Here is a 24828-nt window from a genome sequence, read left to right as displayed (position 1 = left end):
CAAACTGAAGTGATATTGGGTGAATTCCAAATATCATCAAAGCATTCTGAGTACCCCTGCATGGCTTGCATCACGGCAAACCCACTTTGAGAAACCCTGTAATGGCCTCATCTCATCTCAGTGGTGTCACAATTCAATTCAATTAAATTCAAAGAACTTTATTTTCCTTTCGGAACTTTGTTTGTGCAGTGGTTAAAAAAGACAACATACATAATACATTCACGCCACGGTACATAAAAACAGAAATGTTGCTACAATAAAAACACTATTTGTTTAAAAACTAGTTCTTTAAAGCATAATATAAAAAATATATATAAGAGCAATGTATAAATAAGTAAGTAGGATACATAATGATCCGTAACATATATGCCCGCAAATGTCCATCAGTTGAAGGGAGGGGGGGGGGGGGGGGGGGGGGGCTGTCCAGGCACCCTCCCCCAGACCTAGCTGTTCAACAGTCTGATGGAGGTGGGCACAAAGCTATTTAAGCCCCTTCTTTTAAATTATTTTAAATTCACCTCAGGTCCTCGGCCAGTTTCTCCAGCAGGTCGATGCAGTAACCGTAGCAGCACTTGCCGTAGTGGTGGGCCACGAGGCTGCCGTTGCCCGCGTACACCTGGAGGGAGGCGTTACAGGCAAGCATTACAGCCCAGACAGTATGACCGGCAGTGTGACAGGCAAGAGTAACGCAGGCAGTGTGACAGGCAAGAAAGAGTAACGTGTGACACAATATTGCTGCAGGTTTTTGTAATAACTGTGACCGGCAGTCACAGTTGTTTGACATAATCGTAATTATATTGTCATAATCGTCATAATCGTTTACATGTTGAAAAGCGTTCACATATTTAACAGAAATTGTGGCAATAGCAGATCTACAAGCTTGTAGATTGGCTATTTCCACTATCGATGTTTCTTTTAAGTCTTAAAGGAGTAGTTCACCCACAAAATGATTAGTCATGCCATGGAGACTTGAGTTCAATAATATTTGTTGCATTTGTCGCATTCCTAAGACAAAATAATTGATTATAGTACATTTGCCCCCATTGATTCTGGCTGGGGACCCAAATGCATGGCCCTGGATGGGGACCCAAATGCATTTGCGTCAGAATCAATGGGGGGGAATAATTTAGGGTCAAGAGTCAAGTAAATTTACACCCATTGATTCTCCCCCAAATGCATTTGGGTCCCCATTCAGAATCAATGGGGGTAAATTGACTATAATCAATGTTTTGTCTTAAGAATGCGACGAATACAAAAGATATTATTGAACTTAAGTCTCCATGGCATGACTAATCAATAGAAGTAATTTTGGGGGTGAACTACTCCTTTAAAGTTGTCAAATATGTCAGTAATTTCTTTGTATATTTAGGTAATGTGTCGTATCTGCCATGTGCAACTTCAAAGGCTACAGTACAAGCCAAACAGAAATGTAATTGTCAACAACAAAAACACAATTAAATTGTTGATCGCAATTATTTGAGTGACAATGAATCGTCATGTAAAATGTCTGGTGACAGGCCTACCTGGTGGAACAGCGTGTCCAGCGTGTGCGTGCTGTTGCTGCTGGCGTCCAAACAGAGCCGTCCCGCGGGGCAGCTCCCGTCCCGGTCCATGCCCCGTGTGAACACGAAGGGGTGCTCCACCAGGGTCACCACCCTCACCCTGGTCCCTGCCACCGGCATGCCCTCCTTCCACCTCCTCCTCAGCCTCCTCCTGCATGGAGGGACCATAGAGGCAATGGTGGGGAAAAGTAGCCTACTACATTTTCAAAAGGTTTTGATACTTGACCAAGCCCCCAGAACCCTGGGGGCGCCCTGAAACCAAATGGACATGGTGGCCGTTTTGAGGTACTGCAGTTGGGTCTACTCACATGAACGCGCGTCTAGGCTTCTTTGTATTGACGCGCGTTCATACCGGAAGTGCTCGTTCATGAAGCGCGTCCATGAACACAAATTATGACGCAAAACGCGTCACAGTGGCCCCACTACGTCACGGTTTTACTAGCCGGAAGGAGGGGTGAAAACGCCTCATGCGCTGGGTGAGCAACTCAATGCAAGTGGACGGGCGGGGATATCTGGTGTCCTCTCTATTCTTATTATAACTCTATGTACTTGACCCATTTAGAACGGGCACACATTATTCATTATTGTGTATTATTAAATAGCAGATCTACAAGCTCACAAGGCGTCACAACTGTAGATCGGCTATTTTGGTGAACCTTCCCCCCAGAAAAGGCATGCTGGCGGGGTTCAAGTGGTTAAACGTCAAGTATAACGTTATTGTCAGTCAGTTCTGATGGAAATGGATATTTCTCCAATATGATGTAAGATTCTAAAATTTAACAGTGTAATTCAGGGGTGCCGTGGATGAAAAAGTTATTTACAGGGGTGCGCCTGAGTCAAAAAAGTTTGAAAATCCCCTGCTCTACGTAGCATATATAGCATATAGCATTCAGAGATTGTGGAATAGTTGTCTGGCTACGCGAGACTAGAGCAGCATTAACCTTGTGGTTAATGGAGGTGGGCTTTAACACTTTATTTGCCCCTGCTGAGCACTTGGGTTCCACTCACACAAGTCATAACCAATGCCTTTCACTATTTTAACCAACAAATATCAGTCATCGCACCTTCATTCAATCAGGGTTCCCACGGTCATGAAATTCCTGGAAATATTTTGAAATTAGAAAAATATTTTTTCCAGTACAGGAAAGGTTTTGGAATTGATCAAGGATCCTGGAAGGTCCTGGAAAGAATAGCTATGCATTGTCTCTGGTTATTGATTTTGTTAATACCTCTTAAATGACAAATTAAACATTGGTCAAATTGTCAAATATTAGAGGCAGAAATTGTGAAAATAGCCGATCTACATGCTCACAACGCCTCGCAACGCGAGGCGTTGTGAGCATGTAGATCGGCTATTTTCACAATAAAACCGTGTTATACAAAATTCCTCTACTCTTAGTGCTCGTCAGGGTGGGGGGTCCCCAGTTCAAATATGATTATTTCGGGGGTCACAGCCTGAAAAGGTTGAGAACCACTGGCATACACTACCTGTCTTTAGGCATATTGCACATAGGAGTAAGCGACTCGTTATTGAGCTGAATTATTGTTATATAGTCCTGGAAATCGGGTTAAATATTCTGGAAAAGTTTTGGAAATGTTTTGGAAATGAATTGGTAAAGATGTGTGGGAACCCTGTTCAATTGCCCAGCCTTACCTCCTTCCATCGCCTCCTCCTCCTCCTCCTCTTCCTCTGCCCCCGGGTTCTCCCTCCCCTCCCTCCTGGCGCCCCCCGCCCGCCCCCCGCCTCTCCTCCTGGTCCATGAGCTCCAGGCGGCCCCCGGCCTCCCAGCGGCCCACGGTCACCCAGGTGGGCTGGGCCAGGGCGTCCCGCCGCAGCCTCCAGATGTGGAACCTCTGGGAGGTCACCACCAGGGAGAGGTTCTGCTGGACGCGCACCGCGCCGGTCAGACCCGAGAAGGACGCGTTGGACAGGAAGCTGGGGGAAAACGCATCGTATCATTATTCATTATTGCACGGTGAGAGTGTGTGTGTGTGCGTGTAAACGTGTGTGTACCAGGGATGGGACATTATGACAATTTCATATCACGATTATTGTGACAAAAGAAATCGCGATTTACGATGTAATCAAAATCCATTATCCTGGGGCGGACATTTTTAATGTTTTCTCTTATCTTCTTCTCAATACAGTAACAAATGACTGAAAACTATTTTTTAAATCAATTCTCTTCGAAAGTATCCTGTATTTTCTATTTTTTTTGTCTTGTCTCGATTGCGCCCTCCGCTATTTGCATTGTGATACAATTTTCATTAAATCGATTTAAATAGGCTATTTTGGTGAACCTTCCCCCCAGAAAAGGCATGCTGGCGGGGTTCAAGTGGTTAAACGTCAAGTATAACGTTATTGTCAGTCAGTTCTGATGGAAATGGATATTTCTCCAATATGATGTAAGATTCTAAAATTTAACAGTGTAATTCAGGGGTGCCGTGGATGAAAAAGTTATTTACAGGGGTGCCCTGAGTCAAAAAAGTTTGAAAATCCCCTGCTCTACGTAGCATATATAGCATATAGCATTCAGAGATTGTGGAATAGTTGTCTGGCTACGCGAGACTAGAGCAGCATTAACCTTGTGGTTAATGGAGGTGGGCTAACGCTTTATTTGCCCCTGCTGAGCACTTGGGTTCCACTCACACAAGTCATAACCAATGCCTTTCACTATTTTAACCAACAAATATCAGTCATTGCACCTTCATTCAATCAGGGTTCCCACGGTCATGAAATTCCTGGAAATATTTTGAAATTAGAAAAATATTTTTTCCAGTACTGGAAAAGTTTTGGAATTGATCAAGGATCCAATCAAAATCCATTATCCTGGGGCGGACATTTGATATAGAGTGGAAAAAATACTGTATCAAGTATGTATATTAAAAGTACCTTTTACCAATTATAGAGGGTTTAAATGGTACCGGATATGCAGCTCTGCAAATAAAAGGTGAATTGATCCCAGTGCTTGACAGAGGACGATTTCACGATAAATTAAATCTACACAAAAGTGTTTTTTATCACGATAAACGATGATATTATATCGCTTATCGTCCCATCCCTAGTGTGTACTTGTGCATGCATGCGTGTGTCCACATAATTATCTATGCCAGCCAGCCATTGGCAAATATTTTGAGATTATGATCAGTGGAGACACATGTGAAAGGTGGAAAGGTGGATGGTTGCAGAGAAGTTTGGAGAGAATTAGATAACTGCTTGCCTCTGAGTTAGTGCGCATACTGTACATACAGGCTGGGTTTGAATTAGGCATCAAGATACAAAGGAGCGAGGCCAACCAGAAGCATGTTGTTCCATCTAATCACTATCAGGTAAAACACGATGGCATGGAATCTTGAGGCCAATGAAGATGCACACCTCTAGGCATGTAACGATTTATCGTAAATCAATTCAAATCGATTCGAACTCTTGACTATTTAAATCGATTTAATGAAAATTGTATCACAATGCAAATAGCGGAGGGCGCAATCGAGACAAGACAAAAAAAAATAGAAAATACAGGATACTTTCGAAGAGAATTGATTTAAAAAATAGTTTTCAGTCATTTGTTACTGTATTGAGAAGAAGATAAGAGAAAACACAGTTAAAGGAGTAGTTCACCCCTAAAATGACTTTATTGCTATTGATTACTCACACCATGGAGACTTGAGTTCAATAGTATGTTTTTGTATTTGTCACATTCCTAAGACAAAAATGTGATTATAGTATAGCATTTGTATTGGGGAGCCATCCGGAATCAATGGGAGTACATTTATTGTAATCGAGTTATTGTCTTTTGACAAAACCCCCAAAATATTATTCAACTGCACTCCATGGTGTGAGTATTCAATAGAGAAAAAAAGTCATTTTGGGGGTGAACTACTCCTTTAATCCTGGATTTGTGTGAGAAATAATAACAATTAAAAATGATTTGGCCGGAAAATAAATTTGTTTAAAAAGAAATTGTGAAAAATCTTATCGTGAACAGATACTCAACAGATACTCAACTCACCAGCATACGATGATTCGCATCGTATGGTGAGTTGAGTGAATGGTTACATGCCTACCTCTCATGCTTACCTGGCCAGGTACTGTCCAGATGACGTCCCTCTGCGTGCGCCGGGGTTGTCGTGACAGTTGTTCGTGTTCTGGAACGACTCCAGATCTGGCCTCTGGGACGCTGCCGCGGCCACCGCCCGAGCGATCAGATCCAACGCGTCGCCAACGTAGAAGCGTAAGGGCTTCCTGTCCACCTCCCCGTAGGCCAGGAGACCCAGAGGCACCCCGATGGACTGCAGAGCGTCTGGACTCACACACACACACACACACACACACACACACACACACACACACACACACACACACACACACACAGCAGAGTTGTTTGTTATCATTAACCCATTTAGGCCTAGAATTATTCAATGATTTAACTATTGAAAAATAGCAGAACTAGCGATCTTGTAGATCTGCTATTTTTGAAAAAGTCTTTGAATATTTCTTTTTAACCCTTTGTAAGCCACGGGGAGCCCCTTAATGTTAAAATCGTACTATATCGGACTTCCTGGGGGGGAGGGGCAGCCACGTCGTCTTTTCCCGTACTTTCCCGTATTTACCGAAATAAATGATTTTCATCCGAAAATCGGCGATCGTCTAACCTTCCCTAGTCACCACTTGTGCATTGATAGCTCATGCACGGTCTGACATGAAGCAGAGGTGACGTCAGCTCCTTTCCTTCTCCAAGGCTACTCCCAGCAATCCGTTTGCTGTCTGTACACTAGTGCTCCTACTGCAGCCATGCTTGGGGCTATGCTAGCGAAAGTTTTCAGTTCTGCTCTTGAGTCACACATGGACTATTTGCGGGGACATTTACGTGAACGGATCGCGCACGCGAAACGCACTGGGAGATCGATGATCGGCCAAAACCCCCATTCTATCCCAACGGAGATCGAGAAAATCACGGTGAGCTAATGACCTGGGAAAAAAAAAAAAAAAAAAAAACAACGGCGCTGTCCAAGAAGGAGGGGCGGCGGGCTCATGTTTATAAACATAATATTATGTCTCAGATCACAATACAATAATAGAAATTTCACGGCTAATCTACCAACCACCATTCTATTTCGGACGGCAAAGTGTTAAAAGCGTAACTCAAACTAACTTTAACTTTAAATTTGTAACTCAAATATAATTTGCTTCTGGGGGGGTCCCTGGAACAACATATTTTGAGATGGGGGTCCACGGCCAAATACATGTAATTTATGTAATTTTCAAAAAATGTAGATCTACAAGCTCGCAGTGCGGCACTCGGTGCCGTGCTGTAAGCTTGTAGATCTGCTATTTTTTTTTATAGTTAAAGCATGCAATAATGGTTAAAGAGGTGCTGCCATAGTTTTGTACTTTTTCTGGTTTTCATGTGTCTAGGAGGTTGACAGTATTTCATTAGAACCCCTGGTGTGGTTGTAATGAGCAATTATGTATTCACTTTTTTATTTTGGATTTCTTCCTGGAGGCTGACACCTTGTGGGTCAAAAGTGCAGATCCAAAAATAGTGATTAAATTACATCATATAATCATCCCCTCCCCTTTTAACATTCACCCAACACTGTGGGTGTGGCTAACTACAGCTGGGTCACCCACATAAAAACCTAATCTCAACTCTTTCTGTACACTCTTTTGGGAAAAATCCTCCTCCTAGTATAATCATAATAACTGATAATCATGTTTTAGGGGGGAAATAAATCATGGCACTGCATCTTTAAAGTGGTTCAAATCTAAAGATTTGCCTTCAAGCCTAATGGCCTGAGGCCCATTCTAAAACTGTCTTCTAAATCCTGATGGTTTTCTGAAAAAACGTACCGTATGTTTCTAAATCAGTGGTGCTCAACATTTTGAATGTCAAGGTCCCTAGAACTATATGTATTTGACCGTGGGCCCCCCATCAAAAATATTTACTTCCGGGGACCCTGAGAAATAAAGATTTGAGTTACCAATGTTCGCAGCACTCTGTGTCGCGCTATGAGTTTGTATAGATCCTGTATAAAATAATGCATGTTAAAGCAGTTAAAATCTAATAATTGGTCCTTAATAGTGCTCATTATAAGATGGCACTATTTCTACTGCTACTGGTACTCTAGTACTACTGTTTATTCACTCCGACTCTCAGAGGAGGGTCGACCTAAAACAAAGTCGACCCAAACTCGTTTCCCAACGGGTCTGTGACCTTAAGCTAGATGCAGAATAGACCAAAATCTAATCTTTGCTTCTGGGGGTCCCTGGAACAAAATATTTTGCGATAGGGGTCCAACCGTGGAACAAAATATTTTGAGATGGGGGTCCGCGGCCAAAAACACATTTTGGGGGTCCTTAACCACTGATAGAGACATTCTAAAAAATGTCTTCTAAATCCCAACAGTTTTCCTGAAAAAACTTATGTTGCTATCATTGTTTCTAAAACTTTGTCATGTCAAGGACCACCAGAATGATATGTATTTGGCCACGTTCCCCAATCGCAAAATATTTTGTTCCAGGGACCCCCAGAAGCAAAGATTTGATTTTGGTCTATTCTAACTTAAGGCCACAGACCCGTTGGGAAACAAATTTGGGTCGACTTTGTTTTAGGTCGACCTTTCCTGCTACCGTGGACAGTTCAGAAACCCACCTACCACTGGTACACAGGTTTGGTCATTTCAAACAAGATCTCTCTCTCTCTCTCTCTCTCTCTCTCTCCCTCTCTCTCTCTCTCTCTCTCTCTCTCTCTCTCTCTCTCTGTCTTAGAAGAAGAAGAAGAAGATGAAGAATGGCTTCCATGTCAGCATGTTAACTTTCCTGGAAGAGACAGGTTGTCCACAGCCCAACTGACTAATGAGAGCCAACAGAAAATGGTTCCTTTTCATTCGTTTTATTTATTTATCTACCAGGGACAGTGCACATTAATCAACATGTCAGTTTTCACACGCAGGTAACTGAGCCAGAGTTAGCCAGACGCTAATCTCCATCTGTAGTCCTACTGAGTACAGGCTGTTAAAGAGTGATGATAAAAGGAACATTATTTATGTGAGCATTATAGTGAGAACCAATTGAAGATAAGGTTGAAGTTATAGGACTAATGAGCATTATAGTAAGGACCAATTATATGAAGATAAGGTTGAAAATGACTGAAGTGCTGTTTCAACTAAAGCTAATGACATAGTTAAAAGTAAAACAAAACTGAAACTTCACTACAGATGTGCCTTCTCAAAACTTTACACGTCCTGCAATTGGCAAGACAGTACATTTCCAGTGGATTGGCAGAACATTGAGCTTGTTGATAAGCTATTTTTGAGCGGTGGCCACACCACTCCTAAGCGTGAGTGTGTGTGTAGGTTATTATTATGCGTGTGGGTATGTATGTAGCCTGCAATACCGCTGGTGACCAAGTGGCGCTGTTGCGTCACACACACACACACACACACACACACACACACACACACACACACACACACACACACACACACACACACACACACACACACACACAGGATCCTGAAATGAACTGCTACACACGGTCACGCACACACACACACACACACACACACACACACCAACGCTCACTTCAAACTTGGTTTGATTTTTGCTATTTGTATGACCTTCTCTGACTTTGAATCAACATAAAAAACATCTGTATATGATAAAGAACAGGCTGTTATCGTGTGTGTGTGTGTGTGTGTGTGTGTGTGTGTGTGTGTGTGTGTGTGTGTGTGTGTGTGTGTGTGTGTGTGTGTGCGCACGTGCGTGCGTGCGTTCGTGTGTGTGTGTGAAGAAAACGCAAAGCCATAATAACCTGGGCTCAGGGGATGAGCCAGGATCCAGTGGACGTAGGGGAGGGTCAAGCCGAGGTCCTGGGCACTCCTGAGGACGGAGGAGCAGCACTGGGGGTCTGAGCCCAGCAGCAGGGCGACGTGGGGGCGAGCACTAGGACCGCTCCGCCGGGGCGGGAGGTGCTGGGACAGCAGCCTCTGGATGTGGGAGCTGTTGAGAGCCCACTGGCCCGTGAGGTTCAGCAGGGCCCTGTAGCGTTGATTTAGACAGCAAACGTCGATTTAGTTTCAGTGATAGTCTTGAATAAAATTCTGTTTAATAGCTTTAGTCATATTTTAGTCACCTGGAATGGTTTACTTTTAGTCTAGTTTTATTTGATTATTTGATTGTAAGATTTGAGTCGACTAAATCTACAGATTTTGCAGACTAAAATGTGTTTTTGTCGGGTCGTGATACCATCAAAATGGCAGATTTTCACTTTCGCTAGCTGCATGCCGAAAATAGATGATCAACCACACATTCTCCTAGTCAACTCCTTCAGTCCAGTTTTTATTTGTTGACGATATTGTCAGTATATTTAGTTTTAGTTTTTTTTTTTTTTTTTTTTCTTTCAGTGAAAAAAGGCAGTCGAAAGTTTTCGTTAGTTTTAGTCAATAAAATCAACAGTGCCTTCAGTCGCCAGTCTGGCCCTAACCATAGGCACCGTTTCCTATTGTATTGTGTTGTTGTGTATTGGCTGTATGCTTGCCTCTCTCTGCAATGACTGTTCTGTTACTGGCTACATTCTCAATCCGCAGTCATTCTCTCAATTTGACCAGGACTGGGATAAGATGACAAAACTGGAAAGAACAGCAAAGTTCCCAAAAATTAATCAAACATCTTACATCTATTATATTTAGCCTTTTTTTTCACCTTCATGTTCTTCACCTCATCATCATGTTTTGGGTCCAGCACTGTGTTCAAAGAAACTGTGGGGATGTGCATATCCTACTCCTTTTTTCACCTTTTATATTTGCCACATCGACTTGGGGACGACTTCGCTGCTTTTCAATATGTTCATATAGTTGAATTGAATTTAATCCGATCAACTAGGTGCCAGACAAGCTAATACACAACAAATCGTTGATCTGTTTATGCATGCTGGCTGTGAGTGTGAAAAAAACTCGGGCTGCTAGAATTAATAATAAAATTATAATAATAATAGATGCATATTCCTCTCGCAAGGGAAATTCAGTATTTTCAGTCCAGCCTAGCTGATTCTCTGCCCACAAGGAGCGTGTGAGCAATTAGGGGTTAAGAGTCTTCATGCACAGGCGACACACATCTACGTTGCTACCCTGGACTGGAATCAAACCTGGGACAACCAGGGGCTCTGGTTCCCTAGGCGGGCTCCCAAGCCATTCCATAATTAAGTGCAGCAGCGCAATTATGGGAGAACAAAGTTGTTCTCCTGTCAGTTAGACAGTGGTTCTCAACCTGTGGGTCGGGTTAGGGTTATTTTGGGGGATCCCCAGATGATTAACTTATTGTGCAACATTGTTTTCTCACTCAACAGTAAACAAACCAGCATAAAGTTTAAGAGGATTTATGCACATTTCTAAAGTGACAATTTAAAGACTTTTAATACCTCTAAAATGACAAATAAAAAATTGGCCAAATTGTCAAATATTAGACAGAAATTGTGAAAAGAGACGATCTACATGCTCACAACGCCTCAATAGAACCGTGTTATACAAAATGTAATGCCTCAACTCTTAGTGCTCGTCAGGGTGGGGGGTCCCCAGTTAAAATATGATTATTTTGGGGGTCGCGGCCTGAAAAGTTTGAGAACCTCAGAGTTAACACTTAAGTTGCAGTGATTTTTTCTCTTCAATGTCCCGCGATGCCATGGTCTCCATAGACTTCCATGTAATTTATAGTGCACGGATCGTGCATGATGCACCACGTGTGTGCACACTGTTCACAGCTTTCAAACTAAAAAAATCCGCTTGGAAATCCGTTCAGGCATTCATGATTTATCAGCCATTATGTTTTCTTCAGATGTAAACAAACATGGCTGCCATGTTTGAAAGAATGGGTTGGTATGGGGGTTAAACATGCAATTTCGCGATCACGATCATGCCTAATACATTTCTGGTCCAAAAAACATTTTTGAAAAAAAAAAAAAATGAAAAAACGGCCCAAACTCGGGGTTGGCACCAGATGTGTTAAGAGTGAGAGATCGGATCACGGAACCAATCCCCCCCCCCCCTCCTCCCCCCACTAATGTCCCCCGACTTTGTCCCTCCATGCCGGGGACGCTCCTGGCCCTAACCTTTGACCTTTAACCCCCTGGCTGCTGTGGGCGAGGTCCAGGAGGTGCGGTGGCAGCAGCGGTGCCGGTCCCCTGGCGCCCTCCTCTGGCCAGCCCTGGCACAGCACGGCCATGGCGTCGGTCCAGCGGCTCCTCCCCAGAACAGACACCAGCAGAGAGGAGAGGGCCGACGGAGGAACCACTGTCATCATCTGGAGATGGAAACGGTTCTGGAGCAGACCACAGAGACACAAGGGACAACACGTTGGTGTTCGAGATGTGTGAAGACAATAATTACAGGGTTCCCACGGTCATGAAATTCCTGGAAATATTTTGAAATTAGAAAAATATTTTTCCAGTACTGGAAAAGTTTTGGAATTGATCAAGGGTCCTGGAAGGTCCTGGAAAAAATAGCTATGCATTGGCCAAGTTGTCAAATATTAGTGGCAGAAATTGTGAAAATAGCAGATCTACATATGTTCCTCTACTCTTAGTGCTCGTCAGGGTGCCCGGGTCCCCAGTTCAAATATGATTATTTCGTGGGTCACGGCCAGAAAAGGTTGAGAACCACTGCCATACACTACCTGTCTTTGGGCATTATGCATAGGAGTAAGCGACTCGTTATTGAGCTGAATTATTGTTATATAGTCCTGGAAATCGGGTTAAATATTCTGGAAAAGTTTTGGAAAGGTTTTTGAAATTAATTGGTAAAGATGTGTGGGAACCCTGTAATTAGAACTGCACTCTGTCGAGGTGCCAACTTGCGTCTTGTGCACAAGTAGGCCATGTATGGCCTACTTGTGCACCAGCAGAGCGTACCACGAGGTGCACTCACCACTATCACCACTGGCAGTGTCAGTGACATCACCACTGGCATCACCTGGAATGCTGGTCCCTTATTGGGCTACAGGCTTAAACACGGCCAGACACTGACACATACATAAATACATACGTACATACGTACACACGTACATACGCAGCCGAACGCAGTACTTGCACACACTGCTGGCGCAAGTAATTAGCATGGAGAGCTGAGGAAGTGATTAGGCCGCAGGATCACACACATACACACACACACACACAGAAAACCTCTTGAGCGCTACAGTATGCATCAGATATTTGAAAATAGCTGTTCTACAATAGCCTGGGATCCAGGCTGCTTCGCTGCGTTCAGTGGATTTGTCTTGTCACTTGGCTTCTCAGTCTGGCCAGGCTGCTATCTGCAAGGGAGGCGGTATACCAAACCAGTGAAAACCACCCACGGCTTCTGATTGGTCTGTTGTGCGCCAGGTGCGGGTGGGGCGGTACAAAAACAGCAGTGTGTTGTCATACCAATGCGAAAAAGTTATATTAACTTTTACAAGTTATATGTGACGGCTCTAGAAGTATTCTGCTTTGAAAGCGTTGATTGGAGGTGTAGGTATATCGAGTTTTGAACTAGCAATACTTTTGTCAACAGAGAGAAAAGCATGGACGTATCTACCCTAAACCTATTAATTTACAAGAAGTCTACACAATTAGAGAATGCAGAAGAATTGTTATTTTGGTCAACGTTTGTCTGTTATCTCTCCTATGGTACCAACATCAATACAGCATGGAATTGTGTGTGTGCGTGTGTGTGTGTGTGTGTGTGTGTGTGTGTGTGTGTGTGTGTGTGTGTGTGTGTGCGTGTGCGCGTGTGCGTGTGTGTGTGTGTGTGTGTGTGTGTGTGTGTGTGTGTGTCAATTCTCTCAATTGCTGAATAAATAATGGACCTTGTGATGAAAAGGGTTGAAAACCACTGAGCTACTGTACAATGTGTCACCAGTGATCCTGATGATTAACATGATATGTTGTGTCTATGCACCAGAGATAAAGGACGTAACTGTCCGTGTGCTCTAGTGAATGTGACATGTTCTGCTCCCGAGAGACATCAGACTGCATGCAAGGTACACATGTGACATGTCCTTGTTGCCAAAACACAGTGGAGGAAGAAATACTCAGTTTTATTTTCAGACTCCACCTAAACCCATAGCACTACTGTAACACTCCCCCTTCCCTCAATGATCATACATGAAGCTAGATAGCATCTTTAGGTTTTAGATTTTTTTTTTTTACTGATTAGGTGCGTGGTCTACCTATGTTATTGTATTCCTAGATTGATATTCATATGCATTTGTTATGTATGTGTTAATGTACTGACATATTATCTTGCTTATTATAGTGATGTGTATTACCTGCTTATTGTAAGTCGCTTTGGATTAAAAGCGTCTGCTAAATGCCTAAACTGTAAACTGTATTTTACCAAAGTAAAAGTAGCAACACCACAACATAGAGAGTTTCTGATACAAGTAAAAGTCCTGTATTTAGTTCAAACGCATCACTGGGTGGGATCAAAATACACAGTGTGCAAAAGTAAAAGTAGGCCAAAATAAGATAAGATTTGTCAAAATGGGTCCAAAAATATTTCTAAAAAAAGATGCGTAGATCAGCAGTCCTCAAATAATCTTGAAAAGAAATGTCACCATTTTTGTATGGGGTCCCTGGCACAAGATATTTTCAAATGGGGGTCCCATCATGGCCAAATCATACATTCATTTGAGGGCCTTTGACATGAAAAGGTTTGAGAACCACTGACACACACCAGCAACACTGAACTTGAACAATACAATGATCATACATTGATGAAAACAAACGAGGGCGTTCTGTTATAGCCAGTCTGTCTATTTTTAGAACAACAAACCCTATTCAAATGGAACCAGCGGTGATTTGTTCTCTCTAATCCTCTGCCAGACCTCGATCCCACCATTCACTGCCATCCATTTGAATTCCTTCTGCTCAAGGTGAGAGAAATCTCCCTTTTGTGTTGCGGAGGAGGCAGACTGTATGTAATGGGGGTAATCTGCAATCCATTAGTTTCACACAACTTCACAGCCTACGCCTTCCATGCAAAAATAGACTTTAAGACGCAGTTAGAAGCATCTCACCATCTCAAAATGTCTTCCTCTGCTCATTATTCTACTTCTTCTGCTTCTTCCTTACAATTTACAATTTAGGCATTTAGCAGACGCTTTTAATCCAAAGCGATTTACAATAAGCAGGTAATACATCAATATAATATAAGCAAGTAGTGAAAATAGCCAATCTACAAGCTCACAACGAGGTGCGAAGCAACACATTAAGAGCTTGTAGATGGGTTGTTTTCACTAGTGCAAATGTCTGATTTCTGTTTTGGGTCACAAGCTAAAAAGTTTGGGAACCACTGAAGCTATACAACTGGTTTGTGGGTTAGCAAAGTTTGTCAGTGGGTGTATTTTACAACCAAATTTGATGTGCCCATAAGGGGAGCCACACATGTCTTTCTTTGCCAATTTTTACCAAATTAAATGGACATAAGTCATAATGACAATGAGCATCAACCACAGCTTTAGCATGATATTCTATATACCGTTGCCCTGTAATTGGCTACCAAAATCAGTGAGGTAGTTTTACTCACACAAGGTTTACTATGGCTGGCATCTGTCAAAATAACATGCTATCTAAATTACTTTTAGACCTGTGCACAAGACAAGGCAAGGCTCACGCGCCCGCGTGGGAGACAGCAGTTGAGACATTTACTGTGACCACAGGGAGCAGTTTAGTGTGAAAACCTGCAGCAGTTGTGTCACGCTGTCATGCTAAGCTGTTACCCTTGCCTGTCACACTGTGTCACGCTAAGTTATCACACCCACACACTATGCTCTTTTACACCTCCTACAGGCGCTTGCTGTAACTAGACTTGTAATTAGCCTGTTCAGTTGTGGTAGATCAGCTCATTGATGTCCAGCACACCTGAAACTCTGATCAGTTTGGCTGAGTGTTTTAAAGTGTACAGATCTCCTCTGCCCTTTTCCTCCTCACGTGTGCTTTGAACAGCCTTTGCTTGTAAGTTTACATGCAATTATGCTCGCCTGCACGCAATATTTATCTTCAATTAATGTCCGCCCCACCATGTCTCATATGCATATGTATAGGCCTATATGTTGAAGTTTTTGCCATTTAAAAAAAATCTTTGTAAGTCTAAATAGTCAAATTAGCTGGTACCCCTGCGGTCGCTACTCAACCTTAGGGAGTGTTACTTGTATTCACAAAGTTATCGCCGTATCGGTATCAAGTGGTCATATTTTGTTTGCAGGAAAATACATTACAATTGTAAAGATGCAAGTTATATGGCATATTTAGGAAAAGTCAGTGTTAGGGAGCCTTCTGAGACTTCCCGAGCAACGTTAATTGACTTCAAAATCTCAAAAGCCGCCTGGCTGAACGCTTTGTGATGTGTGTGTTGAAGGATACCTTTTATGTGGATGTGCACTCAATACCGGGCACCGTAGTGAATCCAAGCAATCAAAACCTCAATCAAATGCACTGACTGAGAAATCAGAGTTGTGCCTTAAAGGCATATTTCACCTTAGAACATGTCTGGGGTCATTTTAACGTCTACTCTGGCTTTTGTGAGCACCTCAGACAGCTTTTAAGTTGCTTGATTAAAAATGGGGGGGAAAAGGAACTGAAAAAAGACTGTGTTTGAAAGTGTAATGTTGATACAGGCATGTAGTTCCTGTAAGTTTCTCATTGGTGAAGACATAGCTTCACATAGTTCAATTATAAGCTTATGCTTAGGTTTGGGTTGTACAGGTACCACTGGTGCCTGCTCAATGGAGTCATCAGAGACACAGCTTTGTAATTTAGTAATGATATGATATGATATGATATGATATGATATGATATGATATGATATGACAAAAGGTGTTGGCACCAAAACTTAAAAAAAAGTCAAACAATCGCAAATAACAGACCTACAAGTGAGCTTGTACATTGTCTCTTTAATTTGGAACAGCCAAAGTATGAAATTGGTATACCGGTATGCAAGATGATTAATGTATGGGTTGTAATAATACAATTCTGCAAAGTAACTGGTAAAGCTGCCAAACAATTCTAGTGGAGTAAAAAGTAAAATATTTGCCTCAGACATGTAGAGTATAAGTATAAAGATCAAAAAGGTAAGGTAAACGTACCTCAACATTATAGTTAAAAGTACTTGAGTAAAGGTACTTAGTTTACATTACATTAATAGATTCATGACTGGACAAACATGTTGGATCTGAGAGGTCAGGTGTGACGTGGGCTATACTTGTGATTTCAGATCAAGGATTCATTGGAAGATTAGTGAGTCCGAGGTGTCGTTGGATGCTTTAAATAAGTGGTTCTCAAACTTAGGTTCCCAAATTATTTTGTGGGGTCCCCAGATGATTAGCTTAATGTAAAAAAAAAGAAAAAAAGAAAAACGTCTCACTCAACGGTAAACAAACCAACATAAGTGGTATCTGCACATTTATAAAGTGTAGTTAAGGATTTTCAAGACCGTTTTAACACCAAACTGGCCAAACTATCAAATATTAAGTAAGCATTAAGTAATTAAGTAAGCAACATTGTGAAAATAGCAGATCTACATGCTCACAATACCTCGCAACGCAAGGCGTTGTGAGCATGTGTGAGGATGTAGATCTGCTATTTTCACAATATTTATCTGTGGAACCAAGTCACGTTAAATGTAATACCTACAAGTGCTTGTCAGGGTGGGGGTCCCCAGTTCATATATGTTTATTTTTGGGGTCACAGCCTAAAAAAGTTTGAGAACCCAGGCTGCTTTAAATGGTGAAAGTGTGGGGTTCTAAGGTCAAAAACAAATTGAGTCTGTTTCTCTAATCCGAGTAAGCCTCTAATTCTGTCTGAGCTCAGCGAGGCTGCGTGGCACTCCCCTGTCATCTGGGTAGCTTTTAATGCTCTCTCCTTGTGGGGAAGGCAGCCAAAGAAATGCTAATTGTGTTGTGGCTGAGAAAGACGGAGAGCAGGGGTTCCCAACGTTTTGCGGATCAGGTCCCCACTTGGAAAAAGCCCGAAGGCCATGTTGGTGGGCCGGATGGGTGGGCCAGATGGGTGGGCCGGCCGTGCGAGTTTTCAGAGTACTGTATGTTTAGGTTAAAGGAGCACTTCACCCTTTTTCAACCATATCTTCATATAATAGGCTCTATACACAGCAGCCATATTGCAAAGAAATTGGGCTCCTTCTTTACTTCCTTCACAGGTGTTGCAACTCAGTAAAGCTCTTAAGCTAATAGAAACAACAGCCTACTTTTTCTTCCTGGAAAGTAAACATGTTGAAATAGAAATAATTCAGCATCAGCCTAATACTAATAATAGAGGGTATGCGCGTGACATCATTATCATACCCGGAAGTTATACGGGAACGCCTACTTAGTGGCAAAAATTGCTGGTGAAGAAAAGTCCTATAGCTGATTGCATTAAACAACGTTAAATGACGTTAAACTCACTTTGCCACTCACTTTGCCACTCGATTTGCCAATCACTTTATGCATGTGCGTACCTCTATCCACCTGTTTCTGCGATAATTTACTGTAGAATTATTTGTGGGACACTTTCGGAGAACAGCAGACATACAAGCTCACGTCGCAGATGCAACCGTTGTGCAGCTTGTAGATCACTCTCGTCTGCGACGCCAGAAACTGCCGCACACCTTCTTTCTGCGCAATGCACGATGGGATGCTGGAAACTTGTGGATAGTGGTCAAACCTGGCTAACGGTGATGTCACTGGTAGATAGGTTCCTTAACTGTCCACAGCCCTCCTCTGACACACAGAGCAAGTAGATGTTCTGACGGTGCTTTCTTAGGTACTATCTTATGAACGGTACTTGAGTAAAAGTAATTACTTTCCACCACTGATGGAGACAAAGATGAGAGAGGTGATTGAAAGGCTCTCAGAGAGGTACATAGGATCAAAGGAAGTGGACAGCACCGGATCAATAGATGAGAACAATGATTCCTTAATTGATCTTGACGCTGGATTCACAAACAGATCCCTTGCAGAGGCGTTTCAAAGCATCATGTCAGAGTGACACGGTTTTGATTGATTGATTAAACACTTTATTGAAAATGAATTCAAAAGCATAAAAAGCCCATGAAGCCCGGAGGCTTTTGTTTCCATATGTGGTCCCTCTGGGGCGGTGGTCCTCAAAGTGGGGTCCGGGGAGACCTGAGACAGAAGACGGGAGTGTAGGCCATGGTGGATGAGGTGGTGTTGTGAGGAGAGGCAGACTGGGATGCATGGACACATAGTAAGGAAGGGAAAGAATAATTGGGTGAAGAAAGTAATGTTGATTAACTTAGAGGGGATAAGACCCACTGGCAGGCCTACGAAGACCACAGACAAATAAACTAGAGAGATGCAATTGAAAATTGCAAGTGTGGTTGCCTATTTATTGCCTAGATAGCCGGGGACGTCATGTAAAACTCGACCACTAGCACCACTCCCCTATAGAGGGTATGCGCGTGACATCACTGTTGCTGGAAGTTATGTGGGAACGCCTACTGAGTGGCAAAAAACTAATTTCAGCCATTGACAGCCAATACATCCAAACAGAAAAGTCCTATCTGATCGTATTAAACAAAGTTAAACTCACCAACATTGCGGCTGTACTGAAAGCTTTTTGTTTTTGTTTCATAAAAATCCACCATAGGCATGTTGTGCGCTACTTTCTGTCAAGACATCCTGTGCAGGTTTTTATTTTTCCAAGTGTGAGAGTTTGGAAGCACTCGTTTTCAACTACACAACATCCTGCTGCCTCCTGCATTATGTGCAATTTAGAAACAGGTGGTATGCAGGGCCATTGAGTGATTTGCAACTAGCACTTCCAAACTCCAATGCTCCATGCTGCTCAATGTTTTGCCACTCAGTCTAGATTAGGGGGGGCGGGTCCCAGTGGACGTGCATACCCTCTATTGAACTCAACTACAATCAGAATCAGTGACATCACTTTCCATCAATGTCCAATGGCAGCAGAAAAGTTTATCCAGAATAAAGTTAATTTCCCAGAATTATAGTGTGGTTACTAGCAAATAGTGTTCCAGTACCAGTTGTGTCTACTATACTCATGTCTTTGTGTCATCACTTTCAGATGCACTTGTTTATTCTGTATCCTGTATTAAAGCGCCAATCCCACCATAGGAACGATAACTGTAAAGTTAACTATAAAGATAATAACTATAACTATATTGTTTACGATTGTAGTTTTGTATATTTAAAGTTGGTGTGAACACATGCCATCCACTTGATTTTTAAAACTAAACTTTTATATTACGGTATATAGTGCTCAGTGTGAATGGCCCTTTAGTTTTCCCAACCTGAAAATACATGTTCTGTTTACTAAAGAGCTGGAGAGACAGGGAGATTACAGAGTAGGGGCTTTTAAGCCGTGACATCATTTTGTAGGCAGAGGAGAACTCTGCCCCCAGAGCATTTTCTGTCCCTCGCTATTTCAACTGATCCGAGACAAAAATAACGACTAAAGTATAATTCTAACACTTTCCTTTCAACAACAAAGAGAAGAAAAATGTGTAAATAGTAAAAATAGTAAAAAGATTCACGGAAACTGGGGGCAGAAATTCTCCTCTGCCTACAAAATGATGTCATACTTAACAGCCCCTGCAATGATTACTATCAGAATAGAGCTATCGCTTACTGCAACTTTAAGCCTGCCCTGCCTTTTATGGTCTAAGGAAGGTTGAGGGACATTATTGATCACATTTACATAACCATATCACCATGGGGTCCAATACAATTAGCACTGAGTTAAATGCACTGAAAGAATTAATTGGATGTGCCAGAGTTGTCCCTCTTCAGCCAAGAGAAGGTATGATTAAATGGCACAACTCGGCTTCAATAACGTCACTGTCAGGCAGAAACCTCGTATCTCCAAGTTTCAAATTTGAGCTTTTTTTTCGTAAAGCAAAGCCCTGCTTCATCATACCAGACTGTTGCACAAAACTAGTGAAAACAGCAGATCTACAAACACATGTAGATCGGCTATTTTCACTATTTTACATATATTTTTTAAATAATTACGAAAAAAGGAAGGTTTTGGACGTACTGTACAAGGTTTCCACCCGACAACACGATGATAAGTAATGTTAAAAAGCACAGCCCATGCCAGAAGTCTTGGCATATAGTCATAGACTCAGACAATTAAGTCATGGATTTAAAGGACTTATGTCTCTGCAGGATTTAGAGAGAAAGAGTGAAAAAAAAGACTTGTCAATGCCTTTATTTTCAGTAGAGTTAACAACTGTAAACTGTGTCTTTACATGTCTCCCTGAAATACTCAGATAATTACTTACTTACATATCCTCTTTGTCCCGGTTGGGGCATAAGGCCGCAATCATATACACTGCTGTCTGGTGCTTCGTCCCAGGAAAGGTGTTCTTTGTTCTGCCTCTCTTTCTCAAGGCAACCTTTCGTTGGGGTTCCTCAAACACATGAATGAGCCTTACTGGGTTTCTTAATCTCATGTACAGTATGGCAATGGTTCTCAACCTTTTCAGGCCGTGACCCCCAAAATAATCATATTTTAACTGGGGACCCCCCTTCCACCCTGACGAGCACTAAGAGTTGAGGCATTACATTTTGTACGACATGGTTCTATTGTGAAAATAGCAGATCTACATGCTCACAACGCCTCGCAACGCGAGGTGTTGTGAGCATGTAGATCGGTTATTTTCACAATATCTGCCTTTAATATTTGGTAATTTGGCCAATGTTTAATTTGTCATTTTAGAGGTATTAAACAGTTGCACATTAAGTTAATCATCTGGGGACCCCCCAAAATAATTTGGGGACCCCCCTGGGGGTCCAGAACCACAGGTTGAGAACCACTGCGGTATGGGACATCCTTTTTGCAAGCTGCCTGTCTTTTTATAAAGTTCTTATTTTGAAATCTCATCTTGGCAAAAGATGTTTTTTGCCGATTTTCTGTAAGCAACTATATTGTCAGACGTCAACCTTTCTCATATACTGTTGTGTTACTCTCCAGCACTCAGCGCCATACAGCAGGACAGCCATAACATTGCTGTTGTAGGGCCTGATCTTGGTTTTATATGCTATACAGGGTGTATAGCATATAAAACCAAGATCATGACAATATGCCTTCCGGTTGGTTCCAAGATTTCTAGCGGAAGTGCTGCGTTTAACGGAAGTTACGTTAGGGGAAAACCGAGGAAGCTCACTTCCGGCGAAGCTCACACAGCGGAAGTTGCACGCTTTCTGCCTTATATTGTCACCAGGCTTTTCTCTTCACAGATGAGTAAAGCCTGGCTACGCGAGGCTATATATTGTTTGGACATCCAGATGTCTAAGACAATTAAGTCACGGATGCGTGAGCCTTTACTGTGTTTTGTTGCCAGTTCACGTGACTATTTATAAAACATCAAAGCAACTGGAGGAGGTTGTACAAAAATAATTTCACCCGCTTGACAAAAAGAACTGAAGCAAAGAGATGGAGAGAGAGAGAGAGAGAGAGAGAGAGAGGGAGAGAGAGAGAGAGAGAGAGAGAGAGAGAGGATGGTATTACAGGTTGACGTTTGGCGGTGAGTCGTCTCGCTGTTATCCAGTTATTGTATTATTCATAGCATCTGAATCTAAACGAGCTCTAATTGTCAGACTGTCAGACTCGGCGCTATCGTTCTCCTCATCAGAACTAACAGCTGTGATGAGGCTGACATTGTGATGAGGCTCAGATTGGAACAGCGTTCCCTCTCAGGTCTCAGTGCAGACAGAGTGAAGTGGTGCAGCGCAGCAGCACGGCTGATTAGTTCTATCTGATCTTTGAGTCAGTGGTGGAAGACGTAGGCTACTCAGGTATTTTACTTAATGGGATATTTCACTCTCAAGAAGAGAAATACACTCTGCACTCACTTTCAGGAGTGTCGCACCAAATTCTGGGCCCTGGGTACAAGGATTCGCTCACATTTTGTGCTTTAACTATTGAAAAATAGCAGATATACAAGCTCACAGCGCGGCACCAAGTGCCGCGCTGCGAGCTTGTAGATCTGCTATTCTTGAAAAATCGTGAGTCTTTGAATATTTCAAATCCTTCTAAGGTTTTTTCAAAACCTTCTAAGGTTTTTTGAAAAACCTATGTTTCGATGTCAGTGGTGCTCAAACTTTTTCATGTGAAGGACCCCCAAAATGATATGTATTTGGCCACGGACCCCCATCTCAATATATTTAGTTCCAGGGACCCCCCCCCCCAGAAGCAAAATTTGAATTACAAATGTGCACACATTTTCACGAAAAAATAGCTGACAAGCTCGCAGCACTGTGAGCTTGTATATGTGCTATTTTTCAATAGCTAAAGTATACAATAATTAAGGCCCCTCCACCTTGGGCCCTAGTAACTCAATCCCACTTTTCCCCCCCTTGTGATGCCCCTGCTCACTTTAAATAATAGTCTTTTTTTTAATAAAGAAGCCGCAGTAGCCTTCAGATAACAAACGCGTTTCAGGCGGCGCGCAGGCCTTCGTCAGTGTTATAGGGTACTATAACACTGACGAAGGCCTGAGCGCCGAAACGCTCGTTTATTATCTGAAGGCTACTGCTGCTTCTTCATTAAAAAAGATTCTTATTTAAAGTGAGTGCGGAGTGTATTTCTCTTCTCATGTATTGCTGGATTCCGCCACAGAAACCCTGAAACCTCTCAGACTGTCCTAGTTGAGCGAACCTTTTTTGAAGTGAGATATTTCACTCACACACACACACAAAAAGAAAAATCATTTCAGGCCTTTGGGAGCTCTCCTGACAGTTTTTTCTTTTTTTATATCATTTTTATCCCACGATTTTGCAGCCCACTTTTTCACCCAGTGCTAATTATCGAATTAATGTAATCCTGGGCGCTACACCCCCTCTGCTAACCTGGGGAGAAAACGGACTGACCTCATGCTTCCTTCTATGCATGCATGAGTAGTCCAAGCCGCTTCTTTTCACCTGACAGGGATTCCGAGATTCCCCGGTTGCACGTAGCACGTGGAAGGAACACATTATTCCAACTGTAGTTCCTTTCCCCTCCATCAGGCCCCCCGGCTGATCACAGGGAGGCAGTATAGAGACCAGGATTACTGCATGATTTTTTTCGTGAGGGTACCTACCCTAGGAGACACGGGGAGAACATACAAACTCCACACAGAAAGGCCCTTTCGCCAACCCCACCTAGGGTGTGGGCACTGATGACGTCAGTGGAGCAGATAACACGCCCCCCCAGTGCCCACAGCGTCCCCCAGCGGGAATCTAACCCAGGACCTTCTAGCTGTGAGGCGACAGCGCTACCGACTGCTTTTAAGTTGCTCGATTCAGTATTTAGATATTTGATATCAATTCTTATCAGACCTTCCTATATAAACCCATTGTAACTTCAAACTCCATTTTAACCATGATAGATTCACTCTGGTCAGTCTGGTGACTCATACTGCCTTCTTAACCCTAATCGTGCCTATCCCGAACAAGTTCGGCTTTATTTCAATCCAATACAATATTTTATTTGCTATTTGACTTACCCTGAGCTGCTTGGACCAATGTGGGTGGTCCTGGCTCGTCCATCGCTTACCAACGAGAGACGCTAGATGGTCCGACGATTTATTCCATTGAAAATGGTTTAAAATAAAGTTTAGAGCCCCCCCAAAAAAACTCAATCTATACTGTCGGCGGCGCGACGTATTCCAGGGTGCCTATCCCGGACTAGTCCGGGATATTTAATAAAATGAATTAATTAATCGGAGGCCTCAACGAAGCCCCGGTCTAAATTTCCATCCATGGCCCGGGCCCCACTCGGCCATCCACGGGCCGTAATCGCGCAACGCAGCCGCATCGGGCCGCCCACTCCAATAATAAGTCACATCTTTAGAGAGGGTTTTCTCTGATTTCTGATTTGTGACCAACCAGAACGTTTTCTTTGCGACTGAAATAGCTTTAGATCGGGCTTCTAAAAAATAAAACAGTGAATGGCTAAGTGTTAGCTATCTTCCTCCTCTAGTCCCCCATAGCAGCGGCTGCAGTGAAAACACAAGGCAGTACTGTCTTCTTCTACGGTAGCTAGAGCGAAGGCCTATACAGATATTTCTGGCACTCTAGTGGCCACTTGTGGCCCGGGGCACTGTATGAGTTAATATGCGAGGGGGCCGTATTTTCTTTTCTTTTTTCTTTTTTTTTTGGGGGGGGGGGGGGGGGGGGGGGGGGTGAAATAAAATAAAATAAATCCAATTCATGAAAAGAATAATCAACAAAACACAGCCCCCTCACATATCCTCGGCCAACAGTTAC

General features: G+C 42.7%; 1 protein-coding gene across 1 annotated transcript in view; it reads right to left on the bottom strand.

Annotated features, from left to right (window-relative positions):
• The window catches only part of grin3bb (glutamate receptor, ionotropic, N-methyl-D-aspartate 3Bb), a gene marked incomplete at both ends in the record, with an annotated part of 61629 nt that overhangs the window by 20149 nt on the left and 16652 nt on the right, over nt 1-24828 (bottom strand). Inside the window, 6 exons of the mRNA XM_080743617.1 lie at nt 519-616; nt 1524-1713; nt 3289-3498; nt 5641-5863; nt 9377-9603; nt 11669-11877. Of these exons, the coding sequence (XP_080599743.1) occupies nt 519-616; nt 1524-1713; nt 3289-3498; nt 5641-5863; nt 9377-9603; nt 11669-11877 (1157 nt within the window). The remainder of the gene's footprint in view (nt 1-518; nt 617-1523; nt 1714-3288; nt 3499-5640; nt 5864-9376; nt 9604-11668; nt 11878-24828) is intronic.

This window comes from Nannobrachium achirus (genome assembly GCF_963921795.1).
Source record: "Nannobrachium achirus genome assembly, chromosome: 15".
In the NCBI taxonomy this organism is placed as follows: domain Eukaryota; kingdom Metazoa; phylum Chordata; class Actinopteri; order Myctophiformes; family Myctophidae; genus Nannobrachium; species Nannobrachium achirus.
The sequence above is the reverse complement of the archived record's forward strand: the minus strand, read 5'-3'. Positions and strand labels throughout refer to the sequence as shown.